General features: G+C 40.4%; 1 protein-coding gene across 4 annotated transcripts in view; it reads left to right on the plus strand.

The window, feature by feature from the left end:
- Positions 1 to 21,380, plus strand: part of ZBBX (zinc finger B-box domain containing) — a 66,773-nt gene that overhangs the window by 34,111 nt on the left and 11,282 nt on the right. For all 4 annotated transcript variants that reach the window (XM_020805763.3, XM_020805761.3, XM_078389688.1 and 1 more), the window contains 9 exons: positions 1,360 to 1,413; positions 3,945 to 4,125; positions 5,344 to 5,464; positions 5,911 to 6,062; positions 7,619 to 7,719; positions 15,448 to 15,521; positions 16,517 to 16,665; positions 17,469 to 17,743; positions 20,620 to 20,773. In XM_020805763.3, the coding sequence (XP_020661422.3) occupies positions 1,360 to 1,413; positions 3,945 to 4,125; positions 5,344 to 5,464; positions 5,911 to 6,062; positions 7,619 to 7,719; positions 15,448 to 15,521; positions 16,517 to 16,665; positions 17,469 to 17,743; positions 20,620 to 20,773 (1,261 nt within the window). The remainder of the gene's footprint in view (positions 1 to 1,359; positions 1,414 to 3,944; positions 4,126 to 5,343; positions 5,465 to 5,910; positions 6,063 to 7,618; positions 7,720 to 15,447; positions 15,522 to 16,516; positions 16,666 to 17,468; positions 17,744 to 20,619; positions 20,774 to 21,380) is intronic.

Consider the following 21,380-nt stretch of genomic DNA (forward strand, 5'->3'; position numbering starts at 1 on the left):
AGCAAATACCCACAGAAACCTCAGGATGCCTTCATACACGTAGCAAGATCAGGCAAACAGATGTACAAAGAGTGATGCAGACTCTGAAAGGCAAAAGAGTAGAGAATGTCAGGTGCTTAAGTAACAAGCAATGTAGTGCAAAGCAATTAGACTGCCTCTTTACAACATAAAAGAGCATTGCTAATTCCTGCAGAAGAATTAGAGAATTTACATAGTCTGTTGTTCAGGCTGTTGATTCTATTGGAACATCAGTTTCAAGTATTGCTCTTCAAAACATTTGCTAGTGAGTGGTTCAGGTGCATCTTCTGCCTCATGGGCATGCAATAAAAAGTGTTTTGTTTTGTTTTTTAAGTGCATTAACAAAGATGTTGCTTGTAGAATTGCCTCTAAAATTCTTTAGGCTTCTTGTTTCTTCCTTTAGCTAGAAAATAGCTTGTTGCTGCTGTTGAAATAATCCCACCCAACACTTTGTATGAATATTTTAAAAGTTTATGCCATTGAATAGATTTGCATGTGATGTTTCTGATCTTTCAAACTGGCAAACTGTGAGCTATGTTTAACTTTTCCAAATCAACACTGGATAAGACCTTCTGTTTTCCTAAGGAATGCAAATACAAACAATAGTATGCAATAGGCAAAAGAACCCAGAATAATTGATTGAATCTGAGGAGGGGAAGGAAGAGGGAGGGAGGAACAATTGGGATTAGGAGTGACTGACTATTTTCATGTGAACTAGCTCAGTGTCCCCTTGCCTGCTGTGGTTTTATCAACTCTCCTTCCCTGGTCCCCACCTGATTTTGGTCTCAGCAATTTCTCATTTTATATTAATTTTATCTAATTGGTAAAGCTTTACTTTTACTATTTTCAGTTTATGCTTATTGTGGCAACTGAGATTCTGTTGTGCAATCTGCCAGATTCTATAGTGTTTACAGAGCAGTGTATGTTTTTAAATACTTGTAATCTCTAAACCAGGGACAGTTTGTAGTTCAGTGTTGCAGAGATACAACTCTCTCTGAAATTCTGGCATAGGGTATTCCCCTCTGCTCAGGCTGTGAGCCATCTGTGTGCTAAGCTATTTTCTTTGATTCTCTTATTTTCCCCACTTTATTCAGAATATTAAAATAATTCTTGAAATTCCTGAGAAAACTATGTGCAAATCCTGCATAAAATCTATTCAAGTGGAAGAGATTCCTTGTTGACTGCATCTACGATTTTAGGTACTGCAGTAGAAAATTTAGCTGCACCTACAAGATAATCTCCTTTCATTGATTATTCAGAAATTTTATTTAAACATATTTAAATGTTGTTTTATTTGATCTGCTTGGTTTGGATTCAGCAGATTACTTCTTTTGTCCACAGGTAAAGTCAAGAGTCCCTGTTGGAAAACTAGAAGCTGCACAGCAGTTCCTGAAGGTAGTTTATCCTGAGGAACCTAATGGCAGGATAAACAAGGAAGAAAAGAAGGAAATTAATGATAAATTAGAAGATAGATCAGACCTTTCTTCACTTTTATCCGAAGTACCAATGTATAATCTTGAGGGAAAACAAGTAGTTTGTTGTTAAAAGCACTGGTCAGATTCCTGTTGCTGTTTTGTATAACTTGTTGCAGCTAACTGGACTGAGGCGCTGGGGTGCATCTTGGTTGTGCAGTAGAGCGTGTGACCAGGCATGTGACTGAAACATGCCCTGGCACTGTGTCAGCAGCAATTAGGTGCCACAAGGGAAGCCACCCTTATGTGAACACTACTACAATTCTGGCCAATGTATGCTTAGAAATGTATGTTTTGTAGATACAGTCAAGAACTGGGTGTGATCCAGCCAAGGTTAAACATTTCTAAGCTTCATACATGGGCAACGAGTAGACATGGTCTAGAGGGGCGGGGTAAAAATCAAATAAATAAATAAATAAATAAATAAATAAATAAACGAAGCTAAGGAAATTCCTTGTGCAAACACTTCATATGAAAGAGCAGGACCTAAAACAAACAGATAATCAAAACAGGGAGATACCTCAGTGGCAAAGCACATGCTTTATATTCTGATGCCCTAAGGTTCTCTATTGCAGAGGTCGTCAATTTTTTTCTTATCATGGACTGGCTGAGCCTCTGAGGGAGGTGGACACCCCCTTGCGCTCACACTCTTGGATGCATGCACAAAGCAGTGGGGGATTGCCGCCGTCGGTCCGCAAAGACAGACCTCCCCCTCCCCTCTCCCCTCCCCACAGCTGTTTTGCGTGCACAGGCGCATGCATGAAGGGGTGGGGGAACACTCACGCTGGCGCTGGCACACGCTCGTGTGTGCAAAGCAGCTGTGGGGAAGGAAGTACGTACAGGGGGGTGGGAGGTCTGTCTTCGCGGCCCGGTCCTCTGGTCTATTGGAAAGGAGGTCTCAGGAGAGCCGGGCTGTGAAATATCTTAGAGAACCTTTGCCAGAGCAGATAGTGTAAGATCAGAGAATCTGACACCTGAATAGTTCCCCAAGAGCCCTACAGAACATTATATACCTCCAAGGAAAAATCAGAAGCCTGTGTTTGTCACAGCTGGCATTAATCTCAGTTAAGGGTTAACTTCAGAATGGAATCGAACAGTCATTTCCAATCATTTCAAAATTCATCTGGGTATCAAGGAATAAGTCTTTTCATTGTTGCAGTGATTCCAGGCAATATCAGCTGCTCCAATTGTGCAAGCTTTATTTATCTGCATTTAGGAACAAAAATGTTTCACAGTTGTTGAAAACAAAAATCTTACAGCTTTGTAAAAACTGTAGGCACAAATGCTTAAAAATACATGAAAACTAAGCAGATTTCAATGCAAAATACAATAAAAGCATTACATTCTAAAAATCGAAGTGATTATAGTCTAAAAAGGCAGCTAAAAACAATACAGTGGTGCTTCACTTAACGATTTTAATTGGTTCCAAAAAAAATATCGCTATGTGAGAACATTGTTAAGCGAAACACCATTTCCCATAGAGATGCATTGAAAACCGGATAATCCATTCCAATTGGAACGGATTACCATCCTTAAGCGAAAATCCCCATAGGAAAAAACATTAAGCGAAACCCATTGAAATGCATTGAAGCCTATTTCAATGGGGGAAAAAATTCACAAAAAAATTCAAAGAGACTCAGAACAAAGCCAAATTAAGTTAACGAAGGTTTTATTAGGTGCACTAACAATTCCAACCATTTTAAACATTATTTAAACATTTTAGAATATTTTAAAAATAGCAAAAACGGGGCTGTAAAAAAAAAAACGTTAAGCGAAACAAGGGGACCTAAAAATGTCATTGTTAAGTGAAGCATGGTCCCGAAATCGTTAAGCGAAAATCGCCCATAGGGAAAATCATTAAGTGAAGCACAAGATCGCTCCGAAAAAGCAGTGAATTTTTCGTTGTACGAAGCAATCGTTAAGCGAGGCACCACTGTATCTCTTTAAAATATCAAAGTTCTTAAAAGTAAGAATATATAAAGTATAATTCATTTCATAGCCCTTAAGCGTATTTTAATAATACACACACACACAAAAATAACTCTTTAAGTGCTCAACCAGCTAAGCCAGTATGAATCTATGGAGGAAAATCCATGTTGTCCATGTCTGCTGCCTTTGTTGTTGCTATTGTTATACAATTGTTGTTGGTTTCTGCTGTGTTGCCTTGTGATGTGCATGTGTTTCCTGCCTGCTCTATTTATATTTCAGATATAAACAATTGATTTTTGCTGGACTTGTAAGTACAGGTCATGATGCACCAACAGACATTTTTATAATTAGAATTTCAATTGTTTTGGTCATTCCTGTAAAATATGTCTCCTGTCATATTTTATAGGAATGACCAAAACAATTGAAATTACAGATATATATTCATATATTCAGTCTTTTGTTTACATCCATGCTGAACTGGAATGAATTTTATTTAATCCTAAGTAATTGTTGAACTTAATTCAGGGGGCTTCTACAGCTCCTTCTTCAGAGGTTAGGTCGGAGAGCCAGAATGGAGGATCATTACTACAAGGTACTTTTGATGAAGAAGTATCTGCAAAGTCTTTTCAGCAAGTTCTGAATCAGTGGAGAAGTGGAAACTGCTCTCAAAAATATAAGGAAGAACGTTCATGTCAGGTTGAATCAGGTATGGGTTATTACATGCTAAGTAATATTTGGAAAAGCAGACTGCATCTATTTTGCTCATTATACATGATCAGCATACAAAACTAGGGTATTTGTTAGTCTCAAATGTTTGTATTCACCTAAATATGAATACATTATATAGTAAACCCCAGAAGGTGAGGAATTGTGTGTATCTGCTCGTGGGTTTAAAAAAATACTGTATATTTACAATAATTATAATGTGCTGTTGATTTCAGCTTATGGTGACCCTTTCCACGGTTTTCTAGACATACAATACTTAGAAATGGTTTACTGTTCTTCTGAGGGTGCCCTGGGACTGTGCAGCTTGCCTAAGGCTACATAGGCTGGCTGTTCTCCCAAGAAAACCAGAAGGGAATCGTACTCCCAGCTTTTGACTCAGCAGCCAGATACCTAATTCAGTGAGCTATTCAGCCCTCTGCCTGCTTGCTTATTTAATACTAGACGCATTCATTGATCACATTTCAGCCCATGAGAGACCTTAGAGCAGCAATGGCGAACCTATGGCACACATTCCACAGCTGGCACGGAGAGCCCTCTCTGTAGGCACGCAAGCCATAAGTCACCGGATCGGTACTCCCCCCCCCCCAGCCAAACCTGAGAAGTGGGCTGCACCTGCCACCCACTGGGTTTTTTGTTTTGTATGTGTTTTTTCCCCCCAGTTTGGGCATTCAAACCCAAAAAGGTTTGCCCTCACTGCCCTGGAGTGATACATAAAACCAGAAATGTTGTCTTAAAAATGGTAAAGGACAGAATATATAGTTTTAATATGAGATCTTCACTGATGATCTCAAATTCTACACAGGCTCATAAAGAAGATGGTGCTTGTTCAGTTATCTTAGTCCCAAGCCATTTAGAGCTCTCAAAGTCAAGTCCAGTGCCCTGAACTGAGCTTTGGGAGCAAATGGGCATTTGGGAAATGTTGGTATTGTCTAATGACATAATAGTACCTTGGTTTTGGGGGCAAGGGAACCTTGTGTTTATGTGCACAAGGGGTAGTACAGTACTATATTATGTGTAAGGGTGGTACTGTGTTTTATACTAGCAATGTTTACATTTCTCTGTTACTGTTTTGTGGAGTTTAAAGGAAAACTTGTTAGTTGTGTTAGAGTGCTTGAGTTACTGCTGGTAGGTAGAAGCAATTAAGGTCCTAATACTGTATATTTGAATAGCAACTAATCTTTTCTCTATGTTGTTACAGAAAATTCAGGTACCTGCCAGGTGCAGACAAGTCCTCCAGTTCTGAAAAAGCCTACTGAAATTGAATTCAAAGAAGATAGCTTGTCATATATGGAAAAATTGTTGATTAAGAAGCATAGAAGGTATTTATTGGTTTACTGCCATACCATTTCACATAACTATACAGCAATAATAGAAAATATTTCCGTCCAATATGTTGCTGATCTGAAATGTTTATTAGGAATGACATACTAGATGTCAATATATCTTATGGTGTTACGTTACCATGTGATGAAAAAAAATTAATAAAACTGGCTAGTGAACAATTGTAATGGATTTGAGTTTCTGTGTTAGTAGAAGAAAATTATTTGGATGTGTTTTAATGTGGTGAACAGTTTTTTAAAATTATGCTTGAGTAGTTCAGTGGAAGATGATTGAGGCCCAGGAAGAGATGAAAAAGACTCAGCTATTTTCGAAGTACCTGAACATTGAGGATAGTTATATTATTTGTGCCGACAAAGTTACTTAATGGTATGATAATAGACTGAAGGGGTAAAGCATTCACTTCCTTTTTTTTTTTTTTTTGCAGAACTCCAGTAGATAAGTTGCCATATAGCATTATAGAAGATGAGCTGAAACTTGAAACATCATTGATAAATGAAACTCAAAATACTTGTTTTGAAAAAGAGGAGGAGGAGGAGGAGGAGGAAGAAGAAGACATAGCAGTTGCTCGTATTGAAGGTTTGCTGGGCTTTGCAGAACATTGTAAAGTATCTTATTCTCCCCATAGACACGTCATTCCAACAATCCTGTTAATTCATTGGGCTTTTGGAAGAATAATATTCACTGATCATCCACAGTAGGACAACTGAACATTGGACACAAAACTAAATTAGGATCTGTTGGTTAAATACAGTAATAAGTCACAACTAGAATAGGCCCATTGAATTAAAGAAACTTTTGAAGAAGCTGACTCATCAAATCCTCACTGATTCAATAGGTCTCCTCTAGTTACAACTTACTGTTGGATTTAAGCCATTGTATGCGATCAGTTTGTACAGTGACGCATTCCTGCATAAAAATGTGCAGTTGAAGTAATTACATGTGCATTTTCACCTTGTCCTCAGTAAGAGAGTGAAAAATCAAGCTACGTTCAGTGATTCTTCTTGTAACAGAACTAGTATGAACTGCTAGTTTTTTTGAGGAATGTATTGGGGCCTACAAATATCCAGGCTTTCATATTTCCATTTGCTCCAAAGTCCTAACAAATACAAAGAACTTCTGTCTCATTGGGAATCTGGATAGAGAAAGAAGTTGGAAAAAAATTGTCGTCTGCTGCTTCTCATATCCAGAGTCAAGGCAAGCTGATGAATGATTCCTTCTCTCTAGTTTCTTGCCTGATGAAGAGATGAGATACTTTTCTTTGTTAAGGGGGGGGGGACCCAATGGGAGAGCACTTGTTTTTCTCTCTGCACAAGTGGAAGCTTGTCTGATATTTTTGGGAGGGTTCCTCTCTTTTTAGAGGCACTTGCATTTGGAAAGCAGACAGCAGAATTGTGGATCTTGATTTTGGTATCTGTGAAGCAGCAACATTCAGGTTAGAGGGAGTAGAGAGAGAGGTACCTTTTACCCTACATATGCTTTTGGTCTGCAATTCCCATCAGTCTTAACCAGCATAGCCAATGATGAGGAATCATTGAGTTTTCTATCTAGTGCTATCTGGAGCGCTGCATGTTTCCCATCCTACTAAAAGTAGAATGTCTAGGGTTCAGGTGCTTCTCTTACACTTGGCACATGATATTCCAGTATGCTTTTAGGATAAATTATTACTGTTGACTTAGATCCTGCAGCTTTTCAAAGGGGCACTGAAGCTTCCTTCCTTCTAGTCTGCCTGTATTGCTCCTCTGCCTTCCCCAGGCTCGCCTGCCACTTGGGGGTGGGGGTGGCAAAAGGGCACTGCAGCAGCACACATCTCAACTTTTCTAGCACTGTGCTGGGATGTTGACATAGAGGCCACATGTTGCTCAGCGGTGAGCCAAATGGCCTGCTAGGCTTGAGGCAGAATGTAATGGTGTCAGCTAAGCCTGGGCCCTCTATTTATAGTGCAAATTATGACTTTCAATGAACTATATTGTACTATTTTAACTATTCTGGCTGTTTGCTTTTACACTATGAGGCCAGATAATACTTTGCTGTTCATGTGTCTTCATTAAGCATAACTATTTCATAGCTTTACTGGAGCAATTGGGTAGAAATCATAAACACAAATAATGGTGGAACTTATTTTTTAATTCCAGCTGAAGAAATGAAAAAGTACTGGACAGATGTTTTCAAAAAAGAGCCAGAAGTAGTTATGATAAACTCTGAACCTTCCTTAAAAATCAAGATTCTTGAAGATGTGAGTATATGTATTGCCTGGTCAATATAGCTCATATTTTTAATTGCATTTAATATTCTTCATAGAATATTTGGGTGTGGGTGTGCACGCTGTGCCATCAAGTCAAAACCAACTTGCAATGGCCCTAATAGGTAAGTGCAATATTTAAGGATTGCCAGTTCCTTTCCCTTAGTTAGTTTTGATGGCTAAATGGGGTTTCAACCCTGTTCTCTAGAGTCCTAGTCTGTCACTCTGTCCACCTCACTGGGGATCTTTACCATTTTGGAAATCTTCGCAGAATATAGATAGCATGAATGAGTACAGTCTGATCATCTACTATGTACAATTCAATTGTTTGCATCTGTACGATAATGTTTAACAAAGTCGTATTTGTCTTATATTGCATGACCACAGTAATTTCCCCTGTGACATGCTGAGGACTGGGAGGAACAATCTGTATCATTTAAGCAGAACTGAGGTTGTTTTAAAATGAGCAACAATTAAACAAACAAGGGATTGTTTGCAGTACAAGCTTGCCAGGAGCAAAAATCAAAAGTGTCTTTGGGAACCCCCTTCTTGGATGCACACCTTAATGTTGTGAAGGGGTTTGAATGTGTTGGAGAAACTGGGAGTAGTGCTGTCAGGAGGCTAGACTCCATTAGAAGCCTGGACTCCTAACAGGGTCACCCAATGTTCATAGCTGAAACATCAATCTAAGATGCATCTGTGACAAACCCAGACCTACTGGGATCTATCACACAGTTACTAAGCTGCCACCAACCATTCCCTATAATAAGTCACACAGACCAGGGATGGATTTTTAAACAACAAAAGAATAAGGTTTATTTTAAATACAAACAGGGTAAATAAAACAATCAGGTGAATAAAATAAAGTAACGTGGCTTATTCTCACACACACAAGCATACAGTTTGGTTCACCTAGAACCTTTAACTTAAAGCACAGACCCTGAACCCATCAGTTCTGGCTAACCAACAGACCCCTGAACCTTTCAGGCTGGTACTCTGACACACAGTAGTACCCTGTCAGACACCCAGACTCCCACAACAGCTTCTTCTTCCCCAGCTGCTGCTTCGTCCCAACCCAGTGTCTCACAGTCTGTCTCAGCATCTCCTCTTCACCACACAGGCATCACATATTTATACAGTACAGCCCCTCCTCCTGATGTCCCGCCTTCCACTCCCCATAGGATGGAACTTTCCCTCCAAACCCATGACAGACAGGTAACATCAGTGCTGTATATGTAACACCTCCCCTCTTTATAAGTTGTTTTGTAGGGGGAAAGCTAACGTGCTTTTCACCAAAAAACAACCTGTATATAATACACAACAACAGTTATACATACCATATTATACTTACATAACCTTACACTCTAAGTTAACCATAGCAATTATGCATTTAAACATTTACCATATACATTACATCCATTTACCTTTATTAATACCAACCAAATTCAAAACCAGGTACATTTTAACTTTTTGTTTTCATTATATACATATAGTCCATGTTCTTTCGCCGTCTTCAGTCTTCAGGTCTTCTTGATAAGGCGTCAGCAACACAGTTCACTGACCCTCTGACCACCTTCACTTCAAAGTCATAGTCCTGTAGGTTTAAAGCCCACCTCATAAGTTTGCTATTGTGGGTTTTCATTGTCTTTAACCATTGCAATGGTGAATGGTCAGTACACAGAACAAAATGTCTTCCCCAGATGTAAGGCTTGGCCTTCTGGATCGCGTAGACTATGGCCAAACACTCCTTCTCCACGGTTGCCAAATGTCTCTCACCTTTTTGAAGTTTCCTACTCAGGTAGGACACTGGATGCTGGTCACCATTCTCATCCTCTTGGCACAGAACTGCTCCTACCCCGCTGTTAGACGCGTCGGTGTAGATGATAAACTCCCGGTCGAAGTCTGGAGCACGCAGGACAGGATAGTTGATTAACGCCTCCTTCAACCTCTGGAACGCCGCCTCACAGTCGCTGGTCCACGGGATGCGGTCATCAGCCTTCTTCCTCGTCAGATCGGTCAGCGGAGCCGCAATCTCGCTAAACCTCGGGATGAACTTTCTGTAGTAGCCCACCAACCCAAGAAATGATTTGACTTTTTTCTTGGTGTTGGGTCTAGGCCAATCACGAACAGCTTCTATTTTGGCCTCCAGGGGTTTTATCATTCCTCCCCCTACCATGTGACCCAAGTATTTTAATTCTGGGCTACCCAGCTGACACTTGCTGGCCTTTACTGTTAGCCCTGCTGCACTTAACCTCTGCAGCACTAACTCCAGGTGTAACAGGTGATCTTCCCAGGTATTACTGAAGATCCCTATGTCGTCAATGTAGGCCACTGTAAAGTCACTGAGCCCTGCCAAGGTCTGGTCCATCAGCCTTTGGAATGTGGCTGGTGCATTTCTGAGACCAAAGCTCAGGACTCGAAACTCATAGAGACCAAAAGGGCTGCAAAAGGCAGTCTTTTCTTGATCCCTGGGATCAATTCTTAATTGCCAATATCCCTTTACCAGGTCCAATGATGAGATGAACCGACAACCCCCTATGGTTTCAATCAGGTTGTCTAGCCTGGGCATTGGGTAGGCATCAGGAGTGGTTACACGGTTTAATTTCCTGTAATCAACACAAAACCTAATGCTCCCATCAGGCTTGTCCACAAGGACTATCGGAGAGGACCAAGGACTAGACGAGGGGACGATTATGTTCTCCCTCAGCATCTCGTCCAGCTCCTTCCGCACCTTGTCCCTATAGGGTCCCGTTACTCGGTATGGGGATACTGCCTGCGGGGGTGCATCCCCTGTGTGGATCCGATGCATCACTCCCTTCACTATCCCCGGCTTGTTGGAAAACACCTGTTGATATTTTCTAAGCAGCATTTTTAGTTCTTGCTGCTGGTCTTGGGTGAGTGCAGGACTGATCTTTACCTCCTCTGGGTTGTATTTTACTTCCCCTCTACCCTCCCAGAAGGGTAATTCAGCTTCCTCACTCTCAGCTGCTTTTATCGCGAATAAAACCCTCTGTTCCCCTCTGTAGTAGGGTTTTAGGGCATTCACATGAACCACCCTCCTTGCTTGGTTCTCCTCCTGCTCTATTAGGTAGTTCAGATCTGACATCTTGGAAATGACCCTATATGGTCCTGCCCATTTGAGCTGCAGCTTATTCTCTCTGCAGGGCCTAAGCCAAAGCACTTCCTCCCCTGGGTCAAAGTGCCTCTCTCTAGCTTTGTGGTCATACCATGTTTTCTGTCTGACCTTCTGAGCTTGCAGGTTTTCTGCTGCCAGCTCTAGATTTCTCCTTAGGTCATTCATCAAGGTGTCTATGTAAGTCACAACGTCTTGTGGGTCATCCTGGGTGACCTGCTCCCAAATTTGTTTGATCAAATCAAGGGGCTCTTTCACCCCTAAGTGTGCAGCAACCATGTCAGAGTGCCCCCTTTGTAAGATCATGGGGCGATACTTTTCAGGTACCACCAGTTGACTTCTGATCCCATCTCCCCCTTTTGAGATGTTCCTCAGGGTTTCTCTATATAAAATCCCCTTTTTCTCCAGAAATCTCACTGGGGTTTCAGGTGTTAGCTGGGCGTCAGTCACCTGTTCAAAACACTTTTGGAGAGTGGCGTCTGCCTTTTGCTCCTGTCCAAATCTGCTGTCTGTGGTTAAAGTTTCCACCACAGCTTCTGAACTCCCCTCTGCTTCCGCCTCTGGCTCATCATTACCCCCCTGAACTGTCCCCGTGGTGGCTTGTGAGCGTGTAATCACTAGCACCCTTTTCACATGTTCAGCCAGGTCATTTCCCACGAGCACGGCTGCTGGCAGAGTAGATGAAATCGCTATCCGCCAATCTCCCCTCCAGCCTTGAAAGTTGACAGGTACCTCTGCTACTGGCAGAGAGATTACCTGCCCCTCAATACCTGCTACCTTTATGCTCTCATTTGGGATTATAAACTCCCGGGGAATGATATCGGGATGGCACAGGGTTACCTGGGAACAAGTGTCCCGCAGCCCCCTATACTGACGGTCAAGTATTCCTACGTCCACCCCTGCTGTCTCAAACAACTGAGAATCTGTTTTTATCAGCAAGCAGCGCTTTACCTCCAGAAGAGGACCATTTTCCTCAGCCTGATCAGCAGAGGCAGCTGTCCCAGACTGAGTAGCCATGGCAACAGGCTCCCTCTGTGACACTGAGCCTTGCTCTTTCTGGACACAGAACACAGCTTTTGGCTTGGTCCCACTAGAATTCTGAGGCACCATTCCTTTTAGCTGCTTTAATTTTTCACACTCTGAGATTAGATGACCCTTTCCCTGACAGAAATAACATTTTCTAGTGTATTTGGATTCTCTCTCCTCTTGTTTCGGTTTTCCCTCCAAATTCTGAGGGCTTGGTTTCATGCCTGAGGGCTTCCCTTCACCATGGGCCCCTCCCCCTTGCTGGCTTTTCCCTGGTCCCTGAGAGTACTTGCTGTAGGTTTCTTTGGGTTTACCTACAGATTTCCCCTCACCCAAGGGCTTTCTTATTTGGGAGATAAAATCCGCGATTTCTGCGGCTGCTGCCACAGATTTCGGTTTCCTTTCCCTCACCTGGAATTTCAATTCCCCCTGCAGGACTGAATAGAACTGTTCCAGGGCTATCAAGTCTTTAAGCTGCTCATAGGTCTCTATTCCCTCCTGCGACAGCCATTTCTCAAGCAGCCTCACCAATTGGGCCCCCACTTGGGTAAAAGTCTGTTCTGGCTTCTTGGTGAGGGACCTGAACCTTTGTCTCAGCTGCTCTGCATTTATCCCATGTCTGGCAAACACCAGTTTTTTAAACTCTGCAAAATCTTTCATCAATTCCTCAGGCATCTCGGCATAAACCTCAGCCAGGCTACCACTGATTAAAGACCGCATGATGGTCATCTTCTCAGTTTCCCTTACTGAGAAGTCCACAAACGCTCTTTCCACTAAGGAAAAGAACACCTCAGGACAATCTCCCTTGTGGTACACAGGGAATTTCTTCAGGTCAGCCTTAGACAATTGGCCTCCCTCAGAATCCCTATTATTATTATTGTTCTGGTTCATCAGTTCCAGTTTTCTTAATTCAAACGCCATTTTCTCTCTCTCCAATGCCAATTCAAATTGTCTCTGTTTCTCCCTTTCCTCTCTTCTTTCTCTCTCTAATCTTTCCTCCATTTCCCTCACCCTCAGTTCATGCTGTTGGGCTAGGAGTATTTTTCTGAGTTCTGGGTCCTGCTCTCCTGTGCTGTCACCTTGCACTGAGCCAAATTCATCCTCAGAACCTTGGTCAATCTGGGGGTCTTTCACCTCACTCATGTCTGCTACTTGGCTTCGAGTCAAGGGCATACCCCCCCTCAGAACAGGCTGCTTTAAAAAGTCAAGCCTCAAAATAAAACGACCACTTTTTTTCCTTTTTGCCTCAGAACCAGCTCTCCCTAGAGATTGCTGCTGTTCTTCAGCACTAAATTTGCAACAGTATCGAGTCAGAGCCTACCCCCCTCTGCTGGGCCTCTCAGCTGGCAAGCTAGCTCGCTGTTGCTACGCAGTTTTTCCTCAGCGTTTTCCCGCCAAAACTAGGCTGCCTCAGAGCACCTTAATCTAAGTCTCCCCAGTTGGCACGTTCTTCTACTAGCGCACCTCCCCGTGAGGTACACCTAGAAGATTACCTACGCGCCTCAGACTGTCCCTGACTAGACCCCCCTTGCTCTGGGCACACCTGCCAAGGCTTTGCTGGACCGCTGGACAACTGGACCAGTCGTATCCCACACGCTGGACACCAATCAATGTGACAAACCCAGACCTACTGGGATCTATCACACAGTTACTAAGCTGCCACCAACCATTCCCTATAATAAGTCACACAGACCAGGGATGGATTTTTAAACAACAAAAGAATAAGGTTTATTTTAAATACAAACAGGGTAAATAAAACAATCAGGTGAATAAAATAAAGTAACGTGGCTTATTCTCACACACACAAGCATACAGTTTGGTTCACCTAGAACCTTTAACTTAAAGCACAGACCCTGAACCCATCAGTTCTGGCTAACCAACAGACCCCTGAACCTTTCAGGCTGGTACTCTGACACACAGTAGTACCCTGTCAGACACCCAGACTCCCACAACAGCTTCTTCTTCCCCAGCTGCTGCTTCGTCCCAACCCAGTGTCTCACAGTCTGTCTCAGCATCTCCTCTTCACCACACAGGCATCACATATTTATACAGTACAGCCCCTCCTCCTGATGTCCCGCCTTCCACTCCCCATAGGATGGAACTTTCCCTCCAAACCCATGACAGACAGGTAACATCAGTGCTGTATATGTAACTTCTTCAGGAGTAACTTCTTCAGGAGTAACGGCTGCATCAGGAGAAGATAATGAATAGTTTCAGTGTTGATAAGGGTTGAGAAACTATTGGGCAGCAGGAGAAAATGACACTGGTAGAGGATCTTTCACAGGCAATGGTGTTGACACTCAAGCTAACTTACTGTGCAGAAGAAGGGAAAGGTAAACAACTGATGAACTTTTCTTACCTTGAAGACTCCATGATGAGACATCCCAAATGAACAAGAGAGGGTGATAAGACTCCCAGGTCAGAAAGCACTCAGTCAACTACTGGAAAGAGCAGCTTGATTGCTTGAGTTTACATACAATAGCTGAGCAGGGCTGTTGAAGACAGGACATTTTGGAGATTGCTCATTCATTGGTTTGCCATACGTCAGCAGTGACTTGATAGCACGTAACAACTTTGAGAACAGATGATAAGCTTATTGCATATTTTTTCATATTTGGGGGGCTGCTTTTCTTATAAATATTCATCAATGTTAGAACTGAAGTATGTTGCATGTCTAAATATTTCCACATTATTTATTAATTTGACATATCTTTAGGTACAATAATGATATATAATGGCCACAATAAAAAGCAGCATATTGTCATAGAGATCATGACATGCCTTACAAACTAAAACAATATTCAAGGTTAATTTGAGTCAGAATTTATGTACATTTACCCCTTGTATTTGTGTTTTTGATGCTCTGGAATATCCTAAATTATTCTGAGAGATAATGAGTGCCTGTGACTTCCAGAGAGAATCTATGAAAACAGGATTACTATGCACTGATTCCAGATTCAGTCATGAATAACATAGGTTCCATAGATTTCACTGAGTTTCCATATCCATCCCTTAGTAGCAAAGAAGTAAACTCATTCCTTATATGCCTGAAATTCTGAGGAACAGATGATAGTTTGGAGGACATCTCTGAAACAGCTATTGGTTGCTTTACCAATAGCTGAATGTATTGCACACATGCTTATATAATTATGGTGCATACAGCTGACTGTTCTGGACCAAAATTGTTCATTGATTTCAATGTTACCTTTATACATGCACATAAGTAACATGAATTTGTCTCAAAGCAACTAATACAGAATGAATTCACTGGATTTATAAAAAAATAATGCAATAGCTTGATAAATGTGAATTTGAGATACCACATTCTGGAATTCCCCCATTGTCTTGCCTTGTTACACTTTAATAGGGCAAGGTGAAGAAAAAAATAAAACATTTAATGAAACAAGAAGCCATTCTGACTGAACATTAAGGCAGCCAAGGATTTGTAGTATCTTCTCAACTGTAGTATATTATCTTATCTACTATTATATGCAATATATTCATGCCCTAAGACTTTAGGAGATTTAAATAGGTATATGTGTGCATATATATTTTCTCATTAGACTTTCAAAGAAGAGTCAGAAGAGACTGCTACTTTTGTGTTGATGGAAGCAGGATCAGATGAGTTTGATTACAGGTAATGTTTTCTACCTGATTATGAAGTTTAGGTGTTCATAGTTGCGCATATTTGCTATGCACCCCAAGCTCTTGCTTTGCCACAGACCAATGGGAGTTGGAATAGATAGATATTGGAAAGACCGTACCCCTTTCCACATTGTTTAGCTGACGAGCCAATAAGGGAATCATAAGTATTGACAGGCATACTGTACTTGTCCCCAGCATCACACAGCTTCCCCCATGCTGGTATGGGGGAATATTATTTGTATAGATTTCCATAGGATCAGAAACCTATAACATTTGGATTATTGATTCTGTGGAAGCATACATACATAGAGAACTATACATCTAGGCTTCCTTTTTGCTGTTATTTATGCTTACTGTGCAGATGTCAGGGTTGGGTCTGAAGGAGCTATAAGGTAAGGACTGGGTGGCCTCATATTTTAGCCCCTTCAATATCTAGAGCTAACTGTCTATGTGAATAATGCATGAAGAGCTCTTCTATTTTGTAAGTTCAGGGTGTTTTCAGACTCAGAATCTAGGCAGTATGAGACATTTCTCATGTCTGTGAGTCATTTCAGCTAAAGCAAATGGGTCTACTTAGTATTTCTATGTGCAATAATAAAATTTATCAAGAAAGCAGACTTCCTTTCTTGTTTAACTTGGTTTCATTTTTCTCCATTATGTTTTCTAAATATATAGTTTATATTTTACTTCTCTCCTTTTTTCTTTAAAAATGCAGAGCAGTTATTGTCAAATTTTTGTGGCAGGATATAAAATGCAAAGTCATTTTTAACCTCTTTGAAAATGAAAAATACAATGTAAAATGAGTTTCAATTGGCTTTACTGTAGAAGGTCTCCATTTACAAGGTAATGTAAGTCTTACCGAATTAAATAACAAATAGAAAATCCATCTGTGTGTATACATTTATCTCTCATACAGCTGTAAGAAGATACCTTAAATATGGCAATCAGGTTATTTTTCTCTTCTAATGTTTTATCTCATATCTCAAGTGGTACCATGTCAAAAAATGAGAAAACTGAACCAGACGTTTTTCTGGCACAAGCTGGTAATATTACCACAAGGTCACCTCTTTCTCCTACAGTCGGCAGTGAGAAGTGTTTAACTTTTCTTCATAATGATCTTGAAGAAACTCCTAGAGGTAAGCTTGTAGCATTTGCTTCTGTTGCTAAAATAGGACTTGTGTCAACATTGCTTTTTTTCCCCTGTAGAGCAAGTTATATTGTGCTTGTTCACAACTTGCAAGCACGAATAATGTTTTGTCGACTGAATGCAGCACTGAGATGCAACTGCTGTGCTTATTCCCAAGGGCATGTCTTCAGAAGAGCTGTTCATATGTCCAGTTGAGTAATGTGATGCAGAACTGGAAGTATATTACATTTCCAAGGAACAGGCAGACACCTTTAGCCTCCAGATAGGTTTAAAAATATTGTGATTGGCTCTGTGGTTAGGCAGGAGGCCAACATAGGCTGAACCTCCCAGCCATCAGATCAGTATCTGATGCGTGAAGTTGGTGAGGTGCACTGATTACTTATGTACCTGCCATCTTGTTAACAAGGTACTGGAAGAAAATGGGTAAAGCTGAAATGTGAAAAGGAATAAATTGGAAAATGAACTAATGTGTTGGCTTTTAGATTTGCGTAAGGAATTCTTAGGTGGCATGGACATATTTTTCATTCCCATTAATATTTTATTAAGTTTTGAATTTGGAAAACTAAAATGAGAAAGATAGAAGCCCTTTTCCTTCAGTCATTTGTGTAGTACAGCAGTTTCAGCCTAAGTCACAGCATTTCTCTGAACAGCAGTCCTAAATGCAGGTCCCTGGTTTTACATGTGAGCCAATGTAACTGGTGTGTTAATGGCCTACTTTACAGTAATTATTTGAGAGACTACATGCAGGGATTTAAATTGGCATGATCTTTTTTCTTTGTTTCGTTCTTTTAGTGAGAGCACCTTTTTCACAGTCTGAAAGAGCTGATGCTGCCTGCGGCTGTTCTGGGGTAGAAGAAATTGTTCCCACTATCCCTAATAAAAGAGCAATAACAAAAGAAAAATGGCCTGAAACAAAAAAAAGTAGCTCTCACATGTCATTTGAGCAAACGTTTAGTCCTCCCAAATTGGTTCCTGGCAAGCCTTCCCCTGTGATGGAATTGCCCAAAAACTGCAAGCTATCCCTGGAGTTGAATGAAGCTTCACCACTCACTACAAAGGCTTCACTGGTAAAATGATGATGATGATGATGATGATGATGATGATGATGATGATGATGATAATAAAATAAAATAAAATAATAATAATAATAATAATAATAATAATAATAATAATAATAATAATAATAATAATAATAATGATAATGATAATGATAATGATAATAATAATAATAATAATAATAATAATAATAATAATAATAATAATAATAATAATAATAATAATAATAATAATAATAATAATAATAATAATAATAATAATAATAATAGAACTATATTCCAGCTTTTTTTGGAGTTTATTTCATTATTATTAGTGGAATTCTGTATTTTCTTGAATATTAGTAAGGGTACATTTGTGGATTATATTGACAATGCTATACTTTCAACCTCATTTTTAGAATGGTGCCATTTTTATGCTATTAAAACTTGCATAGGGCTTTGGAGGGTTGAGAAGGAAAGGCCAGAACAGGACAGCATGGGATGCAGAACTCATCAAGAGCATGCAGGCATCCCCGTATGTTTTTTCCAGGATCCATTATAAAGGGAGAATGAAGTGAATGTCTGTTCCCCCACCCCTGCCCCCACAAAATTCCAGAATGCTGAATTTCTCTTCACCATTTTTGGGAGGGACGGATCTTAAATAATTGCTGGTGTGGAGGAGCTCTCTTTCTGTCTCTCTCTCTCTCTCTCTCTCTCTCTTTCCCAGTCCACATAGTGGCTTTTTGATGGAAACTTGGGAGTTCTTGGAAATGGGGAAGATATTTTATCAGTTTGAAGTTTTCATTCCCTTGGGGAGAAAGTGCAGAGGCTTTTGGTCAGTAGCCAAAAATGAGCAAGGTTATTGCACCCCAGTAAAAACACACACACACACACACACACACACACACACACACACACACACACACACACACACACACACACACACACACACACACACACACACACACACACACACACACACACACACACACACACACACACACACACTTTTTGTTGTGTTGTTGTTGTTTTTTGCTCCTTTCCAGTTGCTTTGCATCCTTGGCACAGCATCCTCCTCCACCACCACCCACACTTCAATGAGAACTTTGTTTTATATATAAGTGATGTGTTGGTGGGAGGTGGTGGAGGGGATGCTTAGACCTACAAGGTAGAGGATTTCCTCTGTGAGCAGTTAATGAGATCTTTGAAACATTTACATTGCTAGCCCTTCCCCGTGTGCCTTGCTCACTCATAAATTAAACTTTCAAAAGTCATTGTGTTGGGAAGAAGACTGAAGTTCCTTGCCCCCTTCTTGTACATGCTTTCATCTTCTTTACTTCTGTACTATCCTATCTGTCTATCTTGCACAGTAACAGCTTTTCAGAGGAGGACATCTGGCTGTCCAGAGTTGTTGGCTTCTAGTTCCCATTATCCCCCTCCAACCTGGCCTGTACTAGGCAATCATGGGAGCAGTAGTTCCTCAATATCTTAGAAGTCACAGGTTTCCCAGCCCTATCCTATGGGATTTGTGTTGCGTTTGTCTTTCATATACAAACTGAGCCCTGAAACATGTGTACAGTATAATCATTCCTCTTCACCCCTTGCACAAATGTGAAACCTAAAACTAGTAACCAGATTGTTACCCATCTGCTACATTTCACTCCCCACAATGATTCATACCAAGTAACTGAAAAGGAAGACAGATAAGACTGGCTAGTAAGGCGCCCCTAGCATTCAGATGCAGAGAAATTGTGGAGATGATTATTGACCCATATTGAAGGAAAGCAGGTTATGATTGTTTGATGATTGATAAGTGTTGCAGAATATTCAAAACTATCCCCAAAACCTAGTTTGCAGTTGAATACACAATAGAGGAGTCTCTCCCCCCCACGTCCACCCTCCTCTATTTTTGTTTTCATTTATAACTAACATTCTGCTTCTAGATTTCTTACAGCCACGACATTCCAATTGTTGAGGTTCCAGTTTTTGTGATCTTTTAAAACTCCGTATTAAATTTTAAAGCATAAATTTAGTCTTTCATTATCGCTAAATCTGCTTAGAATTTCTTTGTTGCACAAAGAGGGCCAAGATAGTAAATATGGATAACTTTAGCTTTTAATATCCATATGGTATTGAAAGGTATTTGTATGGGCAAAGCTGCACAGGCCCTTCATATTACACATACAGTAGCCCCCTACATAGCTTAACAATGATTTACTGAACCATAGTTGAGAACTGACTGCAAATCATGATGTAAAACTAGTGTTTGAAGTTTCTTCAAATCCTGATTAATATTGCAGTTGTCATTATACATTCCTGGGAGTAAGTTCCATTGAAGTCAGTGGACTTCTGAGTAGGAGTATACAAGGCCACATTGTGGACAGTTTCATCTGCCTAAATAAACCATAGTTAAGAGAATTTCAAAGTCTCTGCACCCATGTTACGATTATTGTAAGATATTGCTATTTCCCTACACACCCTCTGGATTCTGAACTTGGTTAAACTGAAACAGATATTGTTGTATACTTGAAATCTTAACAGAAGTAATTCCAACAAAACAAGTTTAGTGTTAATCATGGTTAGATTGACTGGCCTTAATTCAGTTACTAGTTCCAGCTGGAATACCACATTGTATCAACTGCGTGATGGTAAATTAATGCTATAATTATTCCACTGATTCAGTAAGTCTACTCTAATTTGGACTACCAGTAGCATTTACAAGATCGCCGTAAAAGGCCATACAAAATTTTAAAAATTAAAAATCTTGTATAGTCTGGTACAGAAATCTTGTAAATGCCACTGGTAGTCCAAATTAGAGTAAACCTACTGAAGTTTGAAGAACTTAAATAATTTGGCTTCAAAACCTAGTGTTTTCTTTTTCTTTATTTGGTCCATCATGATTCTTCTAGGTTGCCCTGAGAGAAAAACCAGTTTGTAACGCATACCGAGGACTTGAGAGATTCTTTACAGTGGATACAAACTGTCAACAAGTTACGGTGGACTCATTTCCTTCACCAAGTACTGCCAGGCATTCACCAAGCAGCACTATTTCATTTTCAGGCAGTAATGTATAACTAAATTTCTCCAGTTTCATATGCATTGCTTGCTGAGCACATCTGCTTTAGGGCATGGTAGTCTTAGTTGCATATTTAAGTACACAGAAATATCTTTATCTGCATGCGCCAGGTATAGGACATCACACATAAATGAATTTGGCATACATTTGGCATACTGAGAATGTACTGTACAGGGAAAAGTTGCAGAAAAGAAAGGAAGTAGAAAAAAATCTGTGTCACAGCTTCATTTTTACATTTTAAATAAGGCCAAGTTAGTAGTTTTTCATTTACCTGGAAAATTCTTCATTTTTCTTTGAAGCTAAACTTTGATGAGGCCTAGTTTCTGTTTGGGAAATTATTAATGAACCTTAGCAATCATGAATTAATTGTGTGAGTAAACAAGCTAATTGTTATGTTAAAATTAACAAGACTTATCCATCTTAAACCTTACGTGTATTTAACATATATGTGCGTCTTTGAAGTGAAAGTTTGGATAGCAGGAATTAACCTTTACAACTCACTCCTGGCTTCATCTAAGAATGTGATATTCTGGACAAGGTCAAAAACCTATCTAGTCCACCATGCCTCCCCCCCCCCCCCCGTTGGTCTGACAG

The sequence above is a fragment of the Pogona vitticeps genome, chromosome 3 (genome assembly GCF_051106095.1).
Source record: "Pogona vitticeps strain Pit_001003342236 chromosome 3, PviZW2.1, whole genome shotgun sequence".
In the NCBI taxonomy this organism is placed as follows: Eukaryota; Metazoa; Chordata; class Lepidosauria; order Squamata; family Agamidae; genus Pogona; species Pogona vitticeps.